At 33.9% G+C, this 26,387-nt stretch overlaps 2 protein-coding genes across 2 annotated transcripts in view; one reads left to right on the top strand and one right to left on the bottom strand.

Moving 5' to 3' along the window:
• Positions 1–5,532, bottom strand: part of LOC128212440 (prominin-1-A-like) — a 63,569-nt gene extending 58,037 nt beyond the window's left edge. Inside the window, exon 1 of the mRNA XM_052917902.1 lies at positions 4,629–5,532. Coding sequence (XP_052773862.1) covers positions 4,629–4,860 — 232 coding nt within the window. The 5' untranslated portion in view covers positions 4,861–5,532. The remainder of the gene's footprint in view (positions 1–4,628) is intronic.
• A 6,336-nt stretch (positions 5,533–11,868) lies between these two features.
• Positions 11,869–26,345, top strand: LOC128211709 (synaptobrevin homolog YKT6-like). The gene is made up of 8 exons (XM_052916728.1): positions 11,869–12,098; positions 13,657–13,792; positions 14,449–14,531; positions 15,379–15,538; positions 16,224–16,269; positions 16,782–16,847; positions 18,322–18,423; positions 22,821–26,345. The coding sequence occupies exons 2-8, from the start codon at positions 13,686–13,688 to the stop codon at positions 22,854–22,856; spliced, it is 600 nt and encodes a 199-aa protein (XP_052772688.1). The 5' UTR covers positions 11,869–12,098; positions 13,657–13,685; the 3' UTR covers positions 22,857–26,345.
• The last annotated feature ends 42 nt before the right edge of the window (positions 26,346–26,387 follow it).

The following is a 26,387-nucleotide window of genomic DNA, read 5'->3' as shown; positions in this document are numbered from 1 at the left end:
TTCAGTATGTGTTTATCTACAGAGCTTTAGAATAATTATATTACATTAATGAATGTGTCTGCATTTATATGGAAATATGTATGTATATCAATCGAAAGGATTGTTTTAATACAACTCTCAATAACAATGTTGCGGACTTTCAAATACAAGTTTCTTTGTTAAATATGTGTTCGGTACCTCAAATGTATAATATTGTCGGACATGGATGTGACTTAAGGCAACATACACACACAGCTAAACTTGTCAATGCATAAACCATTGGCGATAATGCTACATTTTGATGCATGGGGATCCCATATAATTTTGGTATTATTTTAAAGGGTACTCCCGACAGATAATTAATGAGTAAAAATGACCTTTGTCCAACAATTATTATTTGTATACTGGTTGTCGTTTCATTATATTTTTTCTCTTAATATTTACCACTTCCATTGGATGCCTAAATAATATTTGGTCACTATGAATAGACAGATATACGTTATTATAAACCATATTTTAAAAAATAAAAGCCAAGTTGAATGTCGTTATTTAACACAATAATTTGAATGGACAAATTAGAATTGCAGCCTTATCACCAGTCCAAGATTTCGGATATATATATTTCTGCCACCTCAGAAAAGTAGATTCAAACATTTGTCCATGCGTGAAATTCTTATCTTCCCAACGGGCAAAGATAAACAAGTACCCGTATGGAACTCTTTTTTATTGCCTTCACTTTGCTGCATCCAGAACTATTTAAAGAACGATTTGACTATTAACATAATCTGAATCACTGCGCGAATATCTATGACAACCAGGAACTTTTGAATGTCCAATGTCCAATGTCGTGCCAGCACAACATTCGATTTTGAATGTCCAATGTTCAATGTCGTGCTAGCACGACTTTCACTTTTGAATGTCCAATGTCCAATGTCGTGCCAGCACAACATTCGATTTTGAATGTCCAATGTCCAATGTCGTGCCAGCACGACATTCGATTTTGAATGTCCAATGTCCAATGTCGTGCTAGCACAACATTCGATTTTGAATGTCCAATGTCCAATGTCGTGCGAGCACGACTTTCACTTTTGAATGTCCAATGTCCAATGTCGTGCCAGCACAACATTCGATTTTGAATGTCCAATGTCGTGCTAGCACGACTTTCACTTTTGAATGTCCAATGTCCAATGTCGTGCCAGCACAACATTCGATTTTGAATGTCAAATGTCGTGCCAGCAAAACATTCGATTTTGAATGTCCAATGTCCAATGTCGTGCCAGCACAACATTCGATTTTGAATGTCCAATGTCCAATGTCGTGCTAGCACGACTTTCACGTTTGAATGTCCAATGTCCAATGTCGTGCCAGCACAACATTCGATTTTGAATGTCCAATGTCCAATGTCGTGCTAGCACGACTTTCGATTTTGAATGTCCAATGTCCAATGTCGTGCCAGCACGACATTCGATTTTGAATGTCCAATGTCCAATGTCGTGCCAGCACGACATTCGATTTTGAATGTCCAATGTCCAATGTCGTGCCAGCACAACATTCGATTTTGAATGTCCAATGTCCAATGTCGTGCTAGCACGACTTTCACGTTTGAATGTCCAATGTCCAATGTCGTGCCAGCACGACATTCGATTTTGAATGTCCAATGTCCAATGTCGTGCTAGCACGACATTCGATTTTGAATGTCCAATGTCCAATGTCGTGCCAGCACGACATTCGATTTTGAATGTCCAATGTCCAATGTCGTGCCAGCACGACATTCGATTTTGAATGTCCAATGTCCAATGTCGTGCCAGCACGACATTCGATTTTGAATGTCCAATGTCCAATGTCGTGCCAGCACGACATTCGATTTTGAATGTCCAATGTCCAATGTCGTGCCAGCACGACATTCGATTTTGAATGTCCAATGTCCAATGTCGTGCCAGCACGACATTCGATTTTGAATGTCCAATGTCCAATGTCGTGCCAGCACAACATTCGATTTTGAATGTCCAATGTCCAATGTCGTGCTAGCACGACTTTCACGTTTGAATGTCCAATGTCCAATGTCGTGCCAGCACAACATTCGATTTTGAATGTCCAATTTCCAATGTCGTGCTAGCACGACTTTCACTTTTGAACGTCCAATGTCCAATGTCGTGCCAGCACAACATTCGATTTTGAATGTCCAATGTCCAATGTCGTGCCAGCACAACATTCGATTTTGAATGTCCAATGTCCAATGTCGTGCTAGCACGACTTTCACTTTTGAATGTCCAATGTCCAATGTCGTGCCAGCACAACATTCGATTTTGAATGTCCAATGTCCAATGTCGTGCTAGCACGACTTTCACTTTTGAATGTCCAATGTCCAATGTCGTGCCAGCTCAACATTCGATTTTGAATGTCCAATGTCCAATGTCGTGCTAGCACGACTTTCACTTTTGAATGTCCAATGTCCAATGTCGTGCCAGCACAACATTCGATTTTGAATGTCCAATGTCCAATGTCGTATGTTTAGCTAACTTCACACAGCTCAAATAGTCATTGTTTGTATAGACCAGATAAAAAAATATTTTTGTTTATGTTTTTTGACCAGAAAAGAGGAAATGAGATGAAAAGTGGAAAATTGGCATCTCAATATAAACATTAGAATCGAAGAATATGCTTAAAATTTAATAATTGTTTTTACGACCAGAATAGATAGTTTATTATGGAACATAGCATTCGTAAGCACACATATATACAATCAAAGTTACATGATCAAATAAGGTAAAGATGAACAGAAACACCTTTAAACTTCCACATGCATTAATGTAGATACTAAGGTGTTCGTACTGATTACAAAATAACAAGCCTTTTTTCGAAGCCAACCATTGTGTTTAGAGAAGAGTGAGTATATCCACCTAATCCACATAATAACATACATTAATAATAATAATAATAATAATAATAATAATAATAATAATAATAATAATAATAATAATAATAATAATAATAATAATCAAAGCGTTATTAAAAGTAAATTAGGCCAAGAGACCACATTGGGGACCAGACCGCTCGACTGGAATTAGAGACCTAATTTCAAGAGTTCAAATCGGGGACCAGATCGCTCGATTAGTATCAGAGACCAAACTTCAAGAGGTCAAATTGGGGACCAGACCGCTCGACTAGAACCAGAGACCAAACTTCAAGCAACTGTGCTTAATGCTTCGCTTGAATATTGTGCGATCTGTTGGTGTTGTTGTTGTTGGTGGTGGTGGCGGTGTCGTTGTTGTTGTTGTTGTTGTTGTTGTTGTTGTTGTTGTTGTTGTTGTTGTTGTTGTTGTTGTTGTTGTTGTTGTTATGTTGTTGTTGTTGTCGTTGTTGTTGTTGTTTTTGTTGTTGTTATTGTTGCTGCTGTTGTTGTTGTTGTAGTTGTTGTTCTTTATGTTGTTCTTTATGTTGTTCTTTATGTTGTTGTTGTTGTTGTTGTTGTTGTTGTTGTTGTTGTTGTTGTTGTTGTTATTTCATTTGATTTCATTAGTTGAGTAGCTAAAACTGATCACCTTAATTATGAATTGCATACTGCAAGTCGAGTACTTTAATGGATGGGGTTCAATTTGTCAGTTAGGATCCAACTTGTCATGTTCATGATTTATGAGCTTTTTAGGCGATGAGTTTATGCAACAAACATTTGAAAGCTATTAGTGTTTTACACATTTCTCTTCGGAAGTTTTGTCAAATTTCAAGGGTTAATCCTTTAACAGGCTCAATATAGGCTGATGCATTTTAATGATCAAAACTAAACAGGCAAATGCTTTTGTACAGATCAAAAAGTCTTAGCGATAATTTGGTGCATTTTTACCTAGGGATTTTGTGGCCATGTAGCTAATAATTAAAAAAAAAACATTTATAAGGGCTTTATATATGCTCTTTTTTGTGTCATCATTAGAGTCAAATGAGTTAAACATTCTTCTTCATAACAAGTAATAAAAAAGCCTAAACCTATATCACGCCACCAACATGAATGTTCATTGGTTCAGGACTGGTCACGCGGTGACCGCAATGTTTTTTCACATGGGTCACTAATCTTTATATCGTACAAAAATGGCGTCTGATGAATAAAAAAAAACATTTCCTAGATTATCTTGGCGTCTTGATCAATGTAAAGAGGTTTAGGACTTGATATATACGTTACGGGGTTAGAAGGTGACCAGTCATGTGATATACGGGGCGCAGGAAACCATATTCGGGTTCCTCTACTTCGTATATCGCATATCGGGTCAGCTACTAAGTCTGTAACTTATAACATTGTGCCCCTTTAGGTTCATGTCATAAAAAAACTCAACTGAAAATCATTTCTTTACTAATATTTCGCTTAAAAAATCTAATTGTTTTTGCAAAATAATGATAAAAACTGTTTGTCTTCATACAACATTTGTTTATAAATACGTTTTTTACAACAATTCATTCGGGTAAATATTTTGTTCTAAATTCTTGAAGAAAAACATACTCTGTATGAAATTTATAACATATACCCTTCAACCAATGTTTTTTATTTGTTTCAACTTACAATAATTTTTCACTTTTTTCTGGAGAAAAAAAATATAACTGAAATATGTATATTAAGCCTTTTTTAAAAAGTACATGTCTAGAATAAAAATAATATATACTTTTTATGAAGTCCGTCGGGAACTCGGGAAGCGCGCTATTGATGAAGCTCCGCGAGAAGTCGTAAAGCGGACCCATGCCGCCGTTGTCATAATTAGTCTCCCCCGCCTTATAGTTAGCGTCCGTCGGCAGTGGCTCCAGTTCCGTCTCGATGACGTTGACTGATGACGTCAACGTCGAAAGTAGAATCAGCGCCGCGCAACATGAGAGCATCTTACAAAAGGAAACTGGCATTTTTTTCTATAAGTTTCGGTGTGTTTCCAATTAAAAATATTAATTAGTCATATGATCATTAATTTGGAAAAAAGTTCAATTATTGAATAGCCTTGAGGAAGTCAAAAACACTAATTGTCCAACGTCCTTTTTTGTTTAAAAAACCCTGATATATCACCAAGAAAACTCTATAGTTTGACATCTACTCCTAAAACAATTCTGTTTTATAATGAGATTTCTGTTCCTTTCACAATTATTTTGTCGGTTCTGCGCGACGCTTTAACAAGGAAGTTTGGAACCTAGTAACGCGATAATAATCAGCGCATCCGGTCCACGTTATAATTCAAGCACATTTCATTTTCGCAGGCTTCTTTCCTCATATGTAAGCACAAAGTTTATGAATGCCGATTTAAAAAAAACAATTAATTGAAATTAGATACAATATTTGCTTCTCTCTCACTCGTTTCTATACTTTCAAAATCAATTTGATATTGATATATGCCCCTTATCACTACCGAATCCTCCAAAAGGATTTAGGGAAAGGCCGGTTTGATAAAAATAATTGAAGATCGCTGAACAGTTTTATTCCATGGGATCACCTTTATTGACATAATGTATCCATATTTTCACCATGCGGAGTTTTCCATGAATTTTTATTTCGCAAGAGAAACGTCGGAAAAAATGGCCACTGTATCATTTGCAAATATTTACTCATGTACTTAAGTATCATCAACCTTATGCGGATGTGTTGGTTTAATCTTAAGTTTATGATACAAACGCGACACTGTACGTATAGCAGTAACCAGTAGTTCTGTAGTAATGCTTTTGAAATTAAGATGCACTCTTATTCCAAAATAAGATTTACTAAAATTTAATACAATTGTTTTCTTATACCAAAATGAATGAATATATGTCGAAAACAATGGTTCTTATGAAGGACGGAGTTTTTATTGGAAAGAAGGTGCAGAAAACACGGTATTTCTACCTTATGACACTACGAGTATAGCAGACCACAGTAAATCTTTTAGCATTCACCAATCATTTGATATTTTTGCGTATTCAGCTATTAAATACAAGGTCACAAAGTTTGTTATCAGTAATATAAATGGTTTCCATAAATGCATTATTTGTAAGTAGTAAAAGGTTTAGCACTCAAAATGTATGTTTGTTATACATGCTATACATGTGTATGTATTGATTTTGAGTAAGAGTGTCACTTTAAACATCATCAATGACTCAAAACGAGCAGTTAAAGGGACTCGCTCATGGATTGTTATCATGTTTTTTTTTCTTAAATACAAAATAAAATGTGTCAAATCATAAGGAGCCTTAAACGAAGATAATGACAGCTGGAACCATTCAACAATTGTTGATATATTCTAAAATTTTGTCTTTGTAGTCCACGATTTCCTAAACTGATGCTAACGCAATTCAGCAAAAGGCCGACGCATGATTGGTTTGTTGACATTATCATGTGATGCTTTCAATGTATTTAATAAATGTTTAAATATCTCATACGTTATGCGTTCGATTTTCTATTTTTAGCGTGGGTTTGCTCCTGACTTGATCAGATTTTTTTTCATTGAATTGTTTTGTTGCAGCGTTTAACACTTTCGATGTCAAGGGTAAACTAATTATATTGTAAGTGTGTAAAGAAATTTTTTTTTTTGGTGCCAAAGCATGAGTGAGTCCCTTTAAAGCGGTTACGTGTACTACTCAACGCGGTAACGCGAACAATGTCTCGCAAACGGACTGCGAATTTGTATTAACAATTAAAGAAAAAAAACGCTTTAGATACCTTTCTCTCTCTCTCTCTCTCTCTCTCTCTCTCTCTCTCTCTCTCTCTCTCTCTCTCTCTCTCTCTCTCTCTCTCTATATATATATATATATATATATATATATATATATATATATATATCATGTATTGGCATGCATCCGAGGTTGTCTTCGATGGAAAATGGCCGAGGTGCTCCGAATACCTTGCTCAAAACCCTAATACGACTGATACTCTTACTGAAGCCGCGACTCCTGCAGATAAGACGGTAGCAACTGTTTGGCTTATCAAAAACATAAGGGCTCTAACCAAGATCACAGTCACTAGGTGTTCAAGCTGCCCCACAACCTAACAAGACCGATACTCTCATTGGGGCGCAACGCTCGCATGATAAAACGGCTAATCACTATGTCGCTTTATTCGCTCCGTACAATACTGGCGTATATACTTAGGTTAGTTATCTTTTAATATATGCTTAGCTAGGTTAGAAAAGATAAGAACAAAAGGATTTATGAGGTTTTAACCGCAATTTAGTGCTTTGGTGTCCTATGAGACAGCAAATATTTTACCATTGTGTACATCAAACAAATACCGTGCTTTGCATGGGTAGGCTAATGACTCACTCAACCTTTTTGTCATACACCTGAGAAAAAGTACATTACATACTTGTGTGTATTAATGTCAGAGATGGTAAAATATATTTTTTAATATCCATTATCTAGGAGGTCCAACGTAAATTATTTTTGCGGAATTATAAGTGAGGGACATGTTCGATGCGGAACAAATGACGGACGGTCTTAAGTGTTATGGCAATTAAGTTTATATCGCGTTTATCGTAAAACAGATATACATACCCGGAGGCCAGGCGTGTAAGGTCCTTTCGGTTTTTAAACCTATATATATATTTCTAGACGCCTTAACTTGTCTCTAGAAAACTCAGCGCGCGGGAGAAAGATATAATCATTCTTTGTACATGTGTTGGCTCTTATTAATGAACTTAGTGAAAGTGATCATATCAACATATCAGAGGCGATGATCACGTGGTATATTGTCTTGATACCAGGCACTAAATATGACAACTCCCAGAGATTTTATCTGCGTTTCTCTATTATTGAACAAATAAATTTCCTTACATCGCCAATGTTCCAGCGCCAAATCAGTCCTGTAACTTGGAACCTTCATTTAATATACCGAACCATTTTGTAGTTTACCCGGAGTGTGAACATTGCCGGCTGAAACTCAAGTTCAGTGTGGAAGTATAACCTACAACAGAGTAGCGCTGGGTGAAAGGAGCTAAGCGTGTCCTCGCTTCTTTCACCAGCAAAATACAACATCTTAAAGACTGGTTTCATATCCTTTGAAAAAAAGTTAATGATGGTAAATGGTTTATTGCTAATAATGATCCACATAAATTTAACAAGACCAAATGATATTGTAATTTTAATAAAATTCACGTGTAGTGCACATTCGCCCGCCGGGACAGAACACACTCTAAATGCTTAAGTTTCAAAACGAGAGTGTAATAATTCTATTGTATTTTAACAATGCCTTCTAGCCCGCGAAAATGTATACAAAATTTACAAAAAATAAACAGAGTCATATATGGTCAGACTTGCATGTAAATTGATCAGCCTTTCATGTACATTGATAAGTTTCAATGCGAGAAGTGAGACAATACGGATATTTCATATTCACGGTGTGTATCCATATCGGTACCCTTTTTGCGAAATCTACTGAAATCTAAACAAATCGGCGATGGAAAACAATCCAGTTAATGTTCATTTACTGATGAAAGGAGGTATGTCATGTGCAAAAGAAGTATACCACGGAACAGTAGAATGTTATAGCTATGTCTTTTTTGTAATGTGCCCATTTTTCAATTACTGCAACTCCACAATAAGCTACAAAATATCGATATGTCTTGTCTCGCCCACCGCCTCTGCATGTTCTGTGGGATTAAATGAACCACTGGTTTGATTATGTACACACCATACATATTACATGTATTCATTTATATGTCATATTCATACAAATGGCAATAGTTTGTCAAATATATATGTAAAATTCAATAAAACACCCTACTTTCGGTTTCACAGCGGCACGGGTAACCTCTTTGCTATTGACTTTTTTATATCACAGGTAACCGCTTTTATCCTCTGTTTATGACTTATTTGTTTAATTGGGATATTTATATAAGCTCTATATTGAAGTTAAGTACATCGTATATAAATCCGTTCGATGTTTCAGCGTCCACGCGTCCGGATGTGATGCAACTTGCAGCCCGGCTAGCATTAAAACCACCATTAAGGCCGCTGTTATTTTATGCATTGTTCGTTTCATTGTTGTTTGGGAGATATGTAAGAAATAAGTTAACACTTATGTATTTTACAACGATTTCGTAAGAAGTTATTACCTCATCATATTAATCACTCTCGTTGGCACGATGTAACGCGAGTTTGTGGTCTTGTGTTGTGGGGGAAACTTGGGGTACCCGGCGGAAGCCCACTTTTCTGATATAGTTACCAAAAACAAAACTCACATGCGTCCAGGTCGGGTGCCAAGCCCGGGTTGAGGTGAGAAACGAGTGTGCTTACCACTTTGTCTGGCGTACTCTGCACAACAAGATAATGAAATGGTACGGGCATGTAACCCAGGCCAGTTCACCACTGCGCTAACCGGACAACCGATGTAGGGAATTGAGAAAATAAAATAGTGATAATATGAATTTAAGTGTAAAAAATATCAGACTATTGTTATCAAATTCACTACAAGGGGGCGATTCTAATATTTCATATTTTGTTCACTTTTTGGATACATATATGTAATGTGTAAATCGAAGACTTGGCAAAAATGTAAAACAATAGTCAATAAACGGTGACCTTTAGCTAAGAATATTACGTAATATTTATGATATATTTTATAAGTGCTACATGGTTTGAAAGAATACGTGTGTACATATATATACAAAAGTTTCATATTGTTTAGAATATGTATACTGTGACTAGTTTTCTTTATTTCATTTAAACTTTGATTTGTATTCTTTACCTTTTAAATAAAATAAAAAGCTAAACAATTTTAAGTGTATAATTTTGTATCCCTCATTAAAAGTCTTTGCTCAATTATTTCAAACATTTTGCTATGACGTGTTAAAAGAAATCTATAGTAACAAGAACGTGTTCAATGAACATTTAAAACTACAAGTGGTTTTGTAACATATTAAGGTCCTTCCACAATACCAAAGTGGGTTTGAAAAGCAAAATATTAAAACGTTACTTTTTTTACTTTTTATTTAGTTCTGTGGAAAAAAATAAGAGTAAATCAAGCATCCTTGCAACATAGAACTTGCTCAACTCCTTTTAATACGAAAACATCACATTGGTTGAAATTCCGTTTGCATTTTTAGCTCGTCTGATTTTTTTTAAAAATGACGAGCTATTGTCGCCACTTGATTGCCGTCGTTGTCGGAGGAGGAGGCGTTGGTTGTTTTGCGTTTAGGTCACTTACATGGAAACTATCAAAGCTATCACTTTGACACTTGAGGAACTTGTTCATCTAATACCTTTCTTCACATTGTACCCTTAAGGTGCAGAGTCTCACCTGTTTTTGTGGGGTTTTTTTCACAGACTATAAATGAATAACGCCTTCAACATATAAAACCGGTCTTTGAGTCACACATTTGGAAGGGTATGGGAAGGGTGGGGGATATTTTAGTATGTTTGGACTTTGTATTTTTTAGCTAGTCTGATCTTTTAAGCTTTATGCTTGAGTCACTTACAAGCAAACTATCAAAGCTATCACTATCAAATGTACAATATGAAATAACTAAGCCGTAAAAGGATACAATCAGACGAGCGTTCAGCACCCGCACCCAGTGCTCTTTTTATGGAAATGTTGTAACGTTTCTGGTCAGGCTACCTTAAACCATTCAAAATCATGAATGTTTTGAATATTGCTAATGTTGTAAATTTAGCTCAAATTGTTAATGTCATAAATATCACGAATATTGTGAATGTTCCGAATTTTGTAAAAAATAATTAAGAATGTCGCTAATTTTATAAATGTCCTAAATGTTGCAAATGGCGTGAATTTTGCGAATGAAACGAACGTCGTTTAGAGCATTTAAAATATCTTAAAAATGGCTTTTGTCGTTTGTTCAGCCAACTTCACACAGCAAGATTATTCATACTTTTACAAGAAGAACACATTTTTGCATCCGTTTTCCGTAATTCATATGCATTTGTTATATTTGGTTTGTAATTTTTGTCAGCATAGTATGTTGCCTGGATTGTAAAATGATTCAAAATAAAAACTTAATAGTTGAGTTGAATGTAGTTCTGCGGACAGTCTGATTCCCTAGCAATATTTCAACGATTTGTGATATTGAATTGAACCCTTCAAATGTACTTGATCAAAATGGTTACATTTATATGACTTCATAAATACGAAATAAAACAAACAAACAGCATTTGTCGATTTTTCGACAGCCTAGCTATAAAAATAATGAGGAGGGTGTCGACCCCTTTTCGAGGATGCTCAGGATGCCGAGGGTCGATTCAAGGCCAAACTATGAATATATCATCTTAATAGCAAACACATGTATATGTTACAGTTCAAAGGTTCAATTCCGAATGACGTTTGTTGAGCCAGCTCGACATTCATTTCCTGACTGTTCAAATTCGTTTGAAGATTAAACTAAACCTATATTTTTCGAATGTTGATTCTCGCTTTCCAATTGAATTGCCATTTATGGTTTGATTGTCAGTTCGAAGTCATTTGCACAGTGTCATTGGTAACAGTATCAACGGCCGGATTGTGTCGATAACATAATATAGAGTATGAAAATGTCTCACTCAACTAAATCTGAATGTTTATGCTTGATTTAACATTAATATATAGCGACTGTATGGAATTCATCATATTCTCACGAATGCCATTAGCTTATTTATTTGTAAAAAATATTCCCCCTAAGTAATAAATCGAATGCATTTAATTGTAAAGTCAACAATACCGGCAGTAATTCGAGGCACCGAATTACACCCCGTCCCGTCCCCTCCCATCCCATTTCGGTGAGAGTGTGTTCAGGGTAGCAAATGTAACTCCCCCATCCTCAAAGTCATAACCCTTAGTCGGCCGTGAAAAGTTATGCATTTAAATCGCATTAGCCAAGATGACTAGCACTGTAGCGCATGGCAAAATAGCGAAAATATCTAGTTGACTGTAACCGTCGACTATGAGGCATAGTCATAAAAGTTCCAATCTGGCACTTCCGACTGAGTCAGAAAAATTAAACATTTGTAAAAATAGAAGATTACTCGTAAGAGTTTGGTTTTACGACAAAGCAAAGACGTCTGAATTCTATATATCTAACTATTTTTTGAAAACCTCGGTACCAGATATCAGTGTATTTTGTTTTTTTAACGTTTTGTGTACCGCATCTGTTACAGAAAAGTGGGCGGGGTAACCAAAATAAACAAAATTTCAGCAGGTAAACAGTTTATTTAAAAGATAACACATGCACCTTGCATAAATTCCAAATGTACACTTTTGTTGAATGAAATAATCTTTGAATTGGATATTAAGCCACTATATACTTGTTTTAAAGTAGTAGTAATTTTGTTTATAAAACAATCTTTAGCTGTCAACTCAAGTATATAACCTGTAGTATGTGGGTAAGAACTAATCAGCCGCTTAGCTAAGTTGGTTTAAGCACAATGTTGGTGTTGAGTAGTTGTGGTCTCAAGTCCCACACATGGCTCACTTTTCTCCAAGGTTTACTATTCTGTTGTCCATATAAACAGCCGCTTCAGAGTCTATGACAATTTTTTATTTGGCGACTCTACGCGTCCATATCCCTACGCGTCCATATACCACTTGTTGTTTTCATAGCCATGAATGACAGATCCCAGCGCTAAGTATAATGATAACTGAAAGATAACGGGCGCCTGCTTGATAGTGCTAAAATGGTGATGCTTTGTTGACAGATGTCGATCTTAATTCATGAAACACATAAGTCTAATAAGAGAAAGGTATAGGCTAAAAACAATTAATGTGTAAATTTGTGTTTTTATTTATCAATGAAGTGTTAAGTTTTGTGGAGTTACAGTTGAAGGATATATTTTACATTGGTATGAATCAGTCGCTTTATGGCGTTTAGGGAATGAAATGAATATCCAAATGTTAAAAAAAGTTCCCTAAACACGCATTATTGTGGCTAACTATTCTGGTGTAAGAAGTAAAAGGCAACAGTGCCTGGGTAAGAACCAGACAATGTGTAAGCTCAGTTGGTTAGAGTGCCATGCTAGTGTTCTGGCAGTCATGGGATGGAGCCCACACCAGGCCCATTTTTCCTGCCATGTTTATTTTAATTCTTGATAAAAAAGTTGATGTGTTACTCAAGTTGTGACTAGCATAAGCCATGCCAGACTTTCTCCAAATATTATTTTTTCTTAACAGCGCTTGATACAATATTTAAGAAGTAAATTACAATAGTAAGAAAACTGCTTTTTTCATGAAGTGCTTCCAAAAGTTTTAATTTTCAAATTTTGCGCCAACTTCATTCATGCTTCAGCAGTGTAGGCCAGTTTCAAAACTCCCATCATGCTGAAGTAAGTTAGGCTTGCAGTCATCAAATTTCTAATACATGCATGATGCTGCTTCAAACATGTTGATGTCAGCCTCAAGACAACAGGACATAAAATACCAGTTTATAAGTGCCTTAATTCCAATCTTGCCTTGAAATAAAACAAAAATGCCTTAAAAAAGACAGAAAAGAATATAGAAAAGTTTATCTCTTTAAAAATACAAATCTTCCTGGATTTATGGGTCCATTTTTTTGTATATCTGTTTTTTCAATACATAAGGTTTGGGTGTTTTATTTTCACATTTGTGAAAAATGTATATATTTTAGCATTGGAAATGGTACCATATATTTTAGCCAAAATGGCCCCATGTCAGTCAGAAAAAAATCACTCATACAGTTGTTAAACCCCTTTGCGAATGAAGTCCTACCTTCTTTCTGAATATTTCTTCTTCTATTGTTTCAGATACATTGGTAATATTATAATCGTCCACAATGAAGCTCTATGCCCTGTCAGTGTTGTACAAGGTTGGGGACAGTAAGGCCACCCGTTTAGTGTCGGCACATGAACTCGCTGGATTCAGCTTCTTTCAGAGAAGCAGGTAAGTCATTTAACATGATTCTAGAAATAGTTTTCTCATCTTTTTCAGCTTCCCTGATTTTCGAGAAAAAAGTTGTGGCACAGTGTCTTAGCCTTGGTGTTGTTCTTTTCATCGTCATTGGGAAAAACTATAACCTTGGCCATAACTCTAAAACTGTTCAAAATATTCAAATTAAACTGGATACACATGTCTCCAGAGACAGTACCCAAATTTATAGCAAGGCCCATAACTCTTGCTTAATAATTATGAGTTATTCCCCCTTATTGACTGTAAAAGAATTCTGAAAGGACGAGGGTTGTCATTTGCTTTTTAGGCCCTCTTTAACATTAAGTTAAATAATAAATTCTTCTTAATTTGAAGTAAATAAGTACATGTGTGCATTCATTGATTTTTAACCTATGAAAAATATATTGCTTTTTATTTGATGTAGAAAGGGATGATTTCCTTTGTCAGAACGTTTGATTTATGTTTTAACTTATGGACAATAAATTACTCAATTTTTTATTAAAAGAATAATTTAAAACTCAATTTACTGATAACCTTTTGTAAACTACATCTGATTTTTTGTTACATCCTCTTTTTAAAAAACATAAAACAAGCAAAACATACAAATTGTTCCTGTGCATTGATAACATTATTTATATTGTTCATTTCAGTGTTAAGGAATTCATGAACTTCTCTAGTAAAATCATAGTAGAAAGAACAATGACAGCTTCCAGATCATCTGTTAAAGAGCAAGGTTTGTTTTTTGATGCTGTCAGTTTATAGCATGTATGTATATAATTTCTATTGAAAAAGGTTGTGGTATAAACTGGAAGTATTCACTTATTTGATATCAATATTGGAAGTTTCCCCCGAAATGGAAGTTTATGCCTCTCAAGCTCTAAGATTTTTTTTCTCACTATTGTCCAATTACATGTAGATTAAATAATTTGTAAAAATGACTTGCAAACATCACAAAATTGTATCTAAAGATTTCATTTTATTTCATGACTTATTGAAAATGTGTCCATCAAGTAACATTGACGCCAGGGTTTGATATTCTGAACTTCCAAGCCTTTGGAAGTTTTCTCCAAAGTAGTGGAAGTTTTTGTACTTCCAAGGACTCAGTTTTGGAAGTTTTGGCACATTTGTAGGTATACTTCCAAACTTCATTTATCGGAAGCCCTGAGTAAAAACAGAGGGTTTTAGCGTTGGCTTAACCTTACTCATATTAGACTCATAGCTGGCAGTATCACCTTGGTCAGGGATATTTTTTTAATGTTTACTATCAGATATGATTTATATGAAGGTCTCCATGACTCATTTTGTTTTATTGTTTGAAAGGTTCAAATGTATTTGGCAAGGGTGAACTTGATCTTGGAGACCTTATTATCTACAAATTAAATAATAGAATAGTATATAAAAAAAACTCTTACCCTGACCGATACTGCCACAATGGTATTATAATTAAATGATACTGCTTCATCTTCAAATGATACTGCTTCATGTTGAAGCATGACCTTGCTGTTATTGAATAGGTGTGACCAAAATAAAATGGCCAATCTATTCTTAGTCTTAACATGTTTAAATGTTCCATTTTTCAGAGTACATCTGTCATGTGTATGTGAACAGTAATAACGTTGGTGCAGTTGTGATAGCAGACCATGAGTACCCGCAACGTGTCGCCCACACACTCCTTAACAAGGTTATAGAGGAGTTTGAGGCCAAGGTGGATAAGAAGCATTGGTCCATTGCAAAGGAAGAGTGAGTATTGATACAGCTCTAGAATGGTACATGTACCAACATGTGTCCAATAACTTTGTACATACATGTATCCAGGGGCGTACCTTCAGCATATTGTATTGTATGCCAGTTCACTTAAGCGAGGTGTCGACTTAGTTGGTCCAGATATGTTTTATGTGGTGAAAGAAGGAGGGTTGTCACTTTCCAAATAATACTCTTATGAAAGAACCGTTTAAATGCTCTGAAAAATAACATTGAGTTAATTTCAGCAAACTTTAAGTAGTAAATCGATTACATGAATATACTACCCCTTATCCTTTAATCTGTATTGCTGATATCGAGATTGAAGCACCTGCCATTTTGTATAAGATGTACAATTTTTGTGAATTTTGGATGCCTAGTGAACCCATTTTATTTTTGTATGATTTAAAAGTACTGTACAATACTGTGTCCTCTTTAAGAGGCCATGAGCAAGTACCACTGGTGGGGATCGAACCCTTAACCTCTTGGTTGAGAGGCAGACACCTACTTTAACTTTACCACTTAAGGCTGCCCTCACTCATTATAGTATTTGTTTATATTGAAGGTTTTGGCCTATTTTAGTAAGTAATATACTTTCAGATTTATATGGAAGCCCCAAATAACTGTTCATATTATGTCTGTGATAAAATGTGTTTCAGCCTCATTTTCATCTGTTTGTTTTCAGTGAAATCAAGTTTCCAGAGCTAGAACAGATGTTACAAAAGTACCAGGTGATGTGTTGCTTTATATAACCTTTATAATGAGAATTTATTGAAATTAGTTTAAAAAAATGGGAGCAGGACATTTTAAAAATCAGATGAGAAGTATTTTTTTTGTAATACAGTGGTTGTTCAGAAAGTTTGCAGAATTTTAATGTAGTAATATTTTTTTTAAATATTTATGAATTGGTACAAAGTTCAATGCAATGTTCAGTGATAAAAATATGTGAACATTGCACAGGCTGTCAAGCATGGAGATATTATAAAATTATTTTACACAATGTGTTCTGAACATACATACAACATGTCGGGTGCAAGACCTATGTCCCTTCCTCTGCATCACTCCTCCACACTTGACATCAACCATCATGGAGGCTGATATATTGAAGTTAATGACAGCACTTCCTTAATGTAGGCATTAGTAGTTGCATAATCCATTGAACTGGATTGCACTTAGGGGGCTGGGTATTTTTCAAATAATCTGTATGATGTTGTAATTAATAAGTTTCCTGTTTTTTTTACAGAATCCTCGTGAGGCAGATGCTATGACGAAAATTAACGCCGACCTCGACGAAACTAAAATTATTCTGGTAAGAATGCTCCGCTGAATATGGTTATAATTATTCTGCCAAGAGTATATTTTTAGCTCATCTCATCTCATTTACAGTGAGAAAAGTTGAGGTATTGTCATAGCATTGGTGTCGTTGTTGGCGTCTTGCAAAAGATTGAACCTTCGCCATAACTTAAAAAATCTCAAGTTATTCAAATGAAACTTAGTATACTTGTTAAGCAAGGCCCATAGCTCTGGCTTTAATAGTTGTTGAGATATGTATCTTGTTTGACTGAAACAATAACAAACAATTGTTGGCAATCACCCTGATATATATGGCTCTGTTCTTGACTCAGGAGATAATGCTTTAAAAGTATTTCTGATAGTTGAAACTATATTTCTTCTTGACAAATTTCAATTTCATGAGCTATTCAGGTTTCATGTTTATGGATAGCTTGCAAGTCTTCAAAACTTAAGAAGGAATCCATCTAAGTGATGGCATGATTATCAAATATAGTCAAATAATCAGTGATCAGTTATGACAGTATTGGCAATAATCAATTATGTTCATCAATAATAGAATCTTATCAAACATAAACAAACACAAATGTCAGTCCTTGAGTCATAATATATATACGGTAGTGTATTCAAAATTTTGCTATGAATGTACAAATAAAAATGTTGGTTAAATTTTTAAACATAAATGTTATTTTAATACCAATATTTAATATGAAAATACACTTATGATTATTTCTCATGCAAAGATTGATTGTGGTTGTCTTTCGATTTGATTATTGATTATGAAATTTGTCAGTTTACCTTTTTTTCTATAACCTATAATAATGAAAACCTATTTAAAGTGATACCGGTATACTAATTATCTAAAATATTATTGCTATTTTACCTTCATTGTCAGCATAGTACGATGGAAGCCCTTTTAGAAAGAGGTGAAAAGGTGGATGAACTAGTTTGTAGATCCACTGAATTAAGTGATACTAGTAAAATGTTCTATAAAACTGTAAGTAAAGATGTAGCAACTTGTATAACTGTGTTGCGTTATACTTGCCTTAGTGTTTTTGTTCTTTTCTGTGTTACCTTATGCATGAACTGTACCAAAATGCAAAATAACTTCAATCAACATAAAACACTGAACTTATGCAATGAAACATATACACTTAAATATCCATAAAACTTTCCAATCAGTTCTTACTGAAATTGCAAATCAAGGTCTGAGTCTTGTAAGTATATTCAGTATTTGGTTTTCAGCCTATTATGTTAAAGGCTGGTTTGAAACAAATTTTACAATTTGGTTTCTGAATCAAAATACTCAAAAGGGTTCGTAATGCTGGTTATTGGTTTGTTTTTTAATGCATATCTGATTTAATTAGGTCTGAATACATTTCATATATAAGTGTGTGTTTCAGATAATTTTGCATTTTGGAATAACTTTTTTTATTGTTTATCCTTATCAAATTATTTTCTTTCTTTGTGTACCAATGTTGTGACTTTTCTAGCATAATACCATCGAGGCAGTTTTAGAACGTGGGGAGAAAATCGACGATCTGGTAGAAAAATCTGAAGGTCTCAGCTTACAGAGTAAAACATTCTATAAGACAGTGAGTATTGTGGTTAAAACATTCTATAAGAGAGTGAGTATTGTGGTTACATGGGTAATGTATGTAAAACATTCTATAAGACAGTGAGTATTGTGGTTATATGGGTAATGTATGTAAAACATTCTATAAGACAGTGAGTATTGTGGTTATATGGGTAATGTATGTAAAACATTCTATAAGACAGTGAGTATTGTGGTTATATGGGTAATGTATGTAAAACATTCTATAAGACAGTGAGTATTGTGGTTATATGGGTAATGTATGTAAAACATTCTATAAGACAGTGAGTATTGTGGTTATATGGGTAATGTATGTAAACCATTCTATAAGACAGTGAGTATTGTGGTTATATGGGTAATGTATGTAAACCATTCTATAAGACAGTGAGTATTGTGGTTATATGGGTAATGTATGTAAAACATTCTATAAGACAGTGAGTATTGTGGTTATATGGGTAATGTATGTAAAACATTCTATAAGACAGTGAGTATTGTGGTTACATGGGTAATGTATGTAAAACATTCTATAAGACAGTGAGTATTGTGGTTATATGGGTAATGTATGTAAAACATTCTATAAGACAGTGAGTATTGTGGTTATATGGGTAATGTATGTAAAACATTCTATAAGACAGTGAGTATTGTGGTTAAAACATTCTATAAGACAGTGAGTATTGTGGTTATATGGGTAATGTATGTAAAACATTCTATAAGACAGTGAGTATTGTGGTTATATGGGTAATGTATGTAAAACATTCTATAAGACAGTGAGTATTGTGGTTATATGGGCAATGTATGTAAAACATTCTATAAGACAGTGAGTATTGTGGTTACATGGGTAATGTATGTAAAACATTCTATAAGACAGTGAGTATTGTGGTTAAAACATTCTATAAGACAGTGAGTATTGTGGTTAAAACATTCTATAAGACAGTGAGTATTGTGGTTATATGGGTAATGTATGTAAAACATTCTATAAGACAGTGAGTATTGTGGTTATATGGGTAATGTATGTAAAACATTCTATAAGACAATGGGTATTGTGGTTATATGGGTAATGTATGTAAAACATTCTATAAGACAGTGAGTATTGTGGTTATATGGGTAATGTATGTAAAACATTCTATAAGACAGTGAGTATTGTGGTTATATGGGTAATGTATGTAAAACATTCTATAAGACAGTGAGTATTGTGGTTATATGGGTAATGTATGTAAAACATTCTATAAGACAGTGAGTATTGTGGTTATATGGGTAGTGTATGTAAAACATTCTATAAGACAGTGAGTATTGTGGTTATATGGGTAATGTATGTAAAACATTCTATAAGACAGTGAGTATTGTGGTTATATGGGTAATGTATGTAAAACATTCTATAAGACAGTGAGTATTGTGGTTAAAACATTCTATAAGACAGTGAGTATTGTGGTTAAAACATTCTATAAGACAGTGAGTATTGTGGTTACATGGGCAATGTATGTAAAACATTCTATAAGACAGTGAGTATTGTGGTTACATGGGTAATGTATGTAAAACATTCTATAAGACAGTGAGTATTATGGTTATATGGGTAATGTATGTAAAACATTCTATAAGACAGTGAGTATTGTGGTTATATGGGTAATGTATGTAAAACATTCTATAAGACAGTGGGTATTGTGGTTATATGGGTAATGTATGTAAAACATTCTATAAGACAGTGAGTATTGTGGTTATATGGGTAATGTATGTAAAACATTCTATAAGACAGTGAGTATTGTGGTTAAATGGGCAATGTATGTAAAACATTCTATAAGACAGTGAGTATTGTGGTTAAATGGGCAATGTATGTAAAACATTCTATAAGACAGTGAGTATTGTGGTTATATGGGTAATGTATGTAAAACATTCTATAAGACAGTGAGTATTGTGGTTATATGGGTAATGTATGTAAAACATTCTATAAGACAGTGAGTATTGTGGTTATATGGGTAATGTATGTAAAACATTCTATAAGACAGTGAGTATTGTGGTTATATGGGTAATGTATGTAAAACATTCTATAAGACAGTGAGTATTGTGGTTATATGGGTAATGTATGTAAAACATTCTATAAGACAGTGGGTATTGTGGTTATATGGGTAATGTATGTAAAACATTCTATAAGACAGTGAGTATTGTGGTTAAAACATTCTATAAGACAGTGAGTATTGTGGTTATATGGGTAATGTATGTAAAACATTCTATAAGACAGTGAGTATTGTGGTTAAATGGGCAATGTATGTAAAACATTCTATAAGACAGTGAGTATTGTGGTTAAATGGGCAATGTATGTAAAACATTCTATAAGACAGTGAGTATTGTGGTTATATGGGTAATGTATGTAAAACATTCTATAAGACAGTGAGTATTGTGGTTATATGGGTAATGTATGTAAAACATTCTATAAGACAGTGAGTATTGTGGTTATATGGGTAATGTATGTAAAACATTCTATAAGACAGTGAGTATTGTGGTTATATGGGTAATGTATGTAAAACATTCTATAAGACAGTGAGTATTGTGGTTATATGGGTAATGTATGTAAAACATTCTATAAGACAGTGAGTATTGTGGTTATATGGGTAATGTATGTAAAACATTCTATAAGACAGTGAGTATTGTGGTTAAAACATTTTATAAGACAGTGAGTATTGTGGTTATATGGGTAATGTATGTAAAACATTCTATAAGACAGTGAGTATTGTGGTTATATGGGTAATGTATGTAAAACATTCTATAAGACAGTGGGTATTGTGGTTATATGGGTAATGTATGTAAAACATTCTATAAGACAGTGAGTATTGTGGTTATATGGGCAATCGTTGTCCAGTATGTTGTCTGATCAATAGCTTTAGAATCCTTTGTCCAATCATCACCAAATTGGGTCAGAATGTGTATGGGCATAATATCTTGGACAAGTGTGATAACCTGCCATACTGCTTTAGTCTTTTGAGAGTCATCTCCCTTTTATTATAGAAATTACCAAAAATTGGTCTTGTCTGATCAATTTCTTTAGAAGCCTTTGTCCATTCATCTCCAAATTTGGTCAGAATGTTAATGGCAATTATGTATTCAACAAGTTCTGGTCAGGTTTGATAACCAGCTATGTCACCTCCATCACTCCAGAGTTATGATCCTTGAATTGGCAAAAAACTGTGTCCAGTCTCCAAATTTGACTGACTGTTCAACCACTTATCACCAACCTTGGTGTCCTAAAATTAAGATGCATGATTTTGTGACAGTTGTTCATTTTACTTTGTTATGTTATATTTGAAATGAGAGCAGTTATCCAAATATCGTCAGCGTTTGCAATAGACTTGGTATTGTCATCGTACAAAAAACTTCAACCATGCCTATTTTACCTAAAATACAACACCAGATCTTGTTTCTATAATGTGTATACATAAATGTAGGCTTTTATCATTGTGATGTGAAATTTGTTGTCAAGTACTGTTTAAGTTTTACAAGTTCAGTTTTTACTCCTGATCTAATTTTTCATGCAAGGCTAACTACTTAAAGCTTGATTGCTTGCAGTCAGACTTATTAAAAATGATGTGACTGAAAAGTTTTATAACCTCTGGAGCAAGAAAAAATAATTTGTCACCCACCAACCTGCTGATGATTTTTGGTCAAAACAGTACTGCATACACAAGAGGTTTTAAGGATAGCCATGCATAATTTATTTGTCATGTTGTAAAAAAAACACCAATACAGGTTCACCAGCATTCATAATTTTTCCTCCCATTTTTTTGTTCCTTTTTTATAATAAAAAAACCCTATTATTCTTACTTTATTTGTAATAAATGCAGATTGATAGATCAGTTATTCATCTTAACTGGTTGATTTTGTTTACGGATTACCTCACGAGTCTGAAGCGGCGGATGTTAGTCAATTAAAACAATGCTGAACTGACATGGCTGGATGCTATAAACTTTTCAATAACTTGAAACTGTCTGTCATGTTTTAAGTTGCATTGACAGGGTTGATTAAATAATGTTTGTCAACATAGAAAATCATTGTAAAATGATTTTTTAACTGATGTACACAATTCCTGAATTTTATTCCGTTTTCTATGGGACACTGCTGGAGAGCCTGCCCGTGTGTATTGATGTATTTAATTGATGGCACATATCCAGACCAATGTTTATTTTGCAGCCTGATAAATAGATCTTAAACCAATTAATTATCAATCAGAACAATTTTTCTGGTACTGATACTTTTAAATATGCAGCTTTTTCAGCTGATTGTATTCAACTGTGTTACATAAATCTACATTCTTAAAAAGCGTTTCACTATCAGCTATATTGCTGCACTTAAAGCAACAAATAATTTTACAATCTCTGAGTTTTATAGTGATTCTTTCTCCATATTTTACAGGCTAGAAAGACAAACTCCTGCTGTGTGATACTCTAGTAATACTGGAAGGGGTACAAAGTTGACAGTATTCCGTGCTGATGGCACAACGATTGTGACTACAGGCTTGGACGCCCGGCCAGATTTCCGGCCGATTCTTCAACCTGACATAATTTTGATGTCCAATTGACTATTGTCTTTCTGTGATTGGAAATGTTTGTTGTCTTTAAGGATAGTCTTCTTAAAACTTTAAAGCATATTTGTGTGATTTTTCAGGCCTTTGGAATGATTAAATTAAACTTTTATGTAAAGATAACATGTTAACCTGAAAACATTTTATAACTGAAATACTTTCCCTCAAAAGTTATTAGGCTGAACAAAATAATGTTGTGGTAGGCTGGGTAGATAGGGCAAACATTTTATCTTCGAAAATTATTTCATTGTGTACGAAGTATTTAGTTGTTGTATTGTTTAAATACATACATATTCTGACATTAGTGTTGCCAAAAAAGTAACAAGAACAGAGGTAAACTGTATCACCTTGTTCAAATAATAGTACACACGGCTTAAATTTAAAAATAAAAAATTAAAATGGGTCTCAGTGGTCAAGCCCTGCACTAGTAAAGTGCTTTCCGGGCTTGCTCAAATTCTGTTTTTTTACAGCAGGGTTTGTTAAAAAACATAATGCCAAGCAGAAGTGTATGAATTCGGGCTTGTTCATCCCAAAGACTAATTTTGATGACTGATGTCTGCACTTGGGATATGAACGTAGGGTTGGTTGTGTAATTAGAATCCCAACATTATTTTTGTCTGGCTTAGATTGGTTATCTTTTGCAATTATGTACATTTCCAAAATTATCATTTTCCAAATGTGCAATATGCTTTGCTGTGGAATTCGATGTATCAGTGCTATGAAATTTTCTCATGACATATTAACATGTAGTTATTTCGCCAATATACTTGTCTTAAATGATAAGGGCCATTTTATCAAAGAGCACATGAAAAATATTGTAATGTCAAGTTGTCGGAAATTGATAGTCTTAACATGGAAATAAAGCTAGTTTAACTTTTCCAGCAAAACTAATTGTTTTAAAAAAAAAATCACAATACAACCAAGAATTGGGCATTTGAGAAATCAGTCGTACATTACGCTCCTTGACAAGATGGCCATTGTTTTTAATGTAACAAATTTAAAGTCAATAATATATTATTTTTTTAAGGATAACATTTCTTTTAAAGAAAAGGTCTATGTGATTAATCACTATGTAGTCTCTGTAATTATTTATTTTAGAATTGGTCATTATTCATTTTCCATACCGGTACTTAAAGTTAAGAATTGTATTATTTTTGTGTCTGATCTGATTTTGAGCATTTTTATGTGAATTGTAAATTATTATGATTTTTAATTTGTATGTGTAATTATTATTACAGATATGTACACATTGGGCCGATTGTTTGGAACATTGTTTCAAATCTTTAAACATCTGAAAGTTTTATGGCCACACATGTGATTTGCAGAATGTTTCACCAATATTGAGGCAATAAGTATCTATCCTGTGTTTCCTGTACGGATAGAAATATCCAACCCTAGGGTAACGAGGCTTGCAGCGTGTCTGAGGGTCGGATTTTTTTATACGGACCAGAAAAACATGATTTATATTTTTTCTTGCATATCTAAAATTATCAATTTGTGAAAAAATTGACAGGAAAGGTTCTTTTGTACATTTCATCAAAAAGCACGAGTGACATTGTTGACTGATGTTTTAAAGAGCAGTAATTTCTTAATCACTATTGACATCAAATAGTTCCTCTAAAAATCAAGCTATTACAATTATTTAGTTTCAATTTTAATTGAAAGTCTTGCATACTTATTTATTTGATTGCGCTTTATTGAAATGGCGTAATTTTCTTTTTATAAACCATAAGATTAAAGAAATAAGAATTGGCGTGTTGTTGCGCGTGACTCATCTTACATGGGTGTGTAAGACAGGTTTTTTCCAGCACTGGTCACATGACCGGAAACACACGTCTAAACACACGTCTGGTATGCAAGAAAACTGATTCAGCTATGCCTGTTTTACTTAAATACATCATAACATCATAAAATATTTCACCTGTAAAAGTTAACAATGATGCTGTTAACAATGTTGTTAACTTTAACAAAGTTCTGAACAATCAGCCCATTGATTCATTGTTCAGAGTTTATTTTAAGTGACAAATTGAAAAACTTTTCTGGGGTCTGCATTATAGGTACATTTCTTACGATAAACTGTGTTGTAGTTGATTTTTTTTTAAAGTAGTGTATTTTTGGTTTACTAGTAACAAAATAAATGAAATGGTTGTCTATAATAGAATTTGAAATTCAGTTCATGTAATGTGTCGTCGCTGTATGTGACAAAGTTGAATACAGAAATTATTATTTGTTTGTTTAAGTTGTCATTCAAATTCCAAATGCAATACAGCGATTTCATTGGTGAACAGATAATGGCAAATTGTAAGTGTGATTAAAGTGGAATAGCTGTAAACTAGATTAGTTCATTGGTGCCAATACAATCATGTAGCTAGCCATGTTGAAAGCAAATGTATACTGTGATTAAGGGACCAACCAGTTTATTCAACAGGATTGTATTTGCTTTGTTTCCAAGATGGTAAGAGTGTCGTGTTTACATACTTCTTTCCTATATTTTAACTGAGGTTATTTCCCTTGGTATAATATGGTGCTTCTGTGTAATCTGTATGCTGCTAGTTTCTGTATTAAATTTTGATTAGTGGAAGACACTAAAATGTTTGTAATTTTAAGAACTGATTTTAATAGTGATTCTTTAATCATGACTTTATTCAAAGCAAATATTTTTTTACACCTTCACTTTTTTTGTAATAAAAATTCTTAACAATTAGTTTTAAGATTTTTGGATGTCTAATGTACCAAGCATGGTGAATAAAGCTTAATTCATTGGCTGATGCCCCTTTGAAGACATGTACTTGGTTGGTACCATGGGCCCCAATTTCTGAAAGAATTTTAAGTCCCTTATTAGAGAAAAATTGATGATGACTTTTGTAACTATAACTGGTTCTTGGATTAACTGAGCCCATATGCACTATCATTTGAGACTCAGAAAACGATATTCTATATGTTTCATAATATCTATAATATAACTTATTTTGACATAAAGTATGCGCTTGATTGTAAAATAGGTTATTTGTTACAGGCGTAGCAATTTTGTACTATCGTTGTTCCTATACTAGCATTTTTACAACAAATTTATCATTTCGTTATCTGAGCTTTGTAATACGAGCCCAGATACCATCTGTAAACTTGATATTTGGGGTATTCGTGAAAACAGATATTCGGGGTATTCGTGAAAACAGGTTCCTGTTGATATACTCTTCTTAGTACCTTATTAAGCTTTCAAGTGATGAATAATGGATAGAATTATGTACTGTGTACACAAATACGTTATTTTCTGCCATAAATTATTTTTATGAAATAGTCTATGTCACATGTTGTTTTCATAACCCTCCATCATAGAGAATAAATTAAAAACATGGTATTCTGTTCCTGTGTTGCTTGAAAAGAAATTCACTCAGAGG

The sequence above is a fragment of the Mya arenaria genome, chromosome 12 (genome assembly GCF_026914265.1).
Source record: "Mya arenaria isolate MELC-2E11 chromosome 12, ASM2691426v1".
Lineage (NCBI taxonomy): Eukaryota > Metazoa > Mollusca > Bivalvia > Myida > Myidae > Mya > Mya arenaria.
The sequence above is the reverse complement of the archived record's forward strand: the minus strand, read 5'-3'. Positions and strand labels throughout refer to the sequence as shown.

Coding starts and splice junctions, on each gene's coding strand:
- LOC128211709 (XM_052916728.1), top strand. CDS start 13,686: ATGAAGCTCTATGCCCTGTCAGTGTTGTACAAGGTTGGGGACAGTAAG. Junction 14,532..15,378: donor ATCATCTGTTAAAGAGCAAG/GTTTGTTTTTTG, acceptor TCCATTTTTCAG/AGTACATCTGTCATGTGTAT. Junction 16,270..16,781: donor AGATGTTACAAAAGTACCAG/GTGATGTGTTGC, acceptor TTTTTTTTACAG/AATCCTCGTGAGGCAGATGC.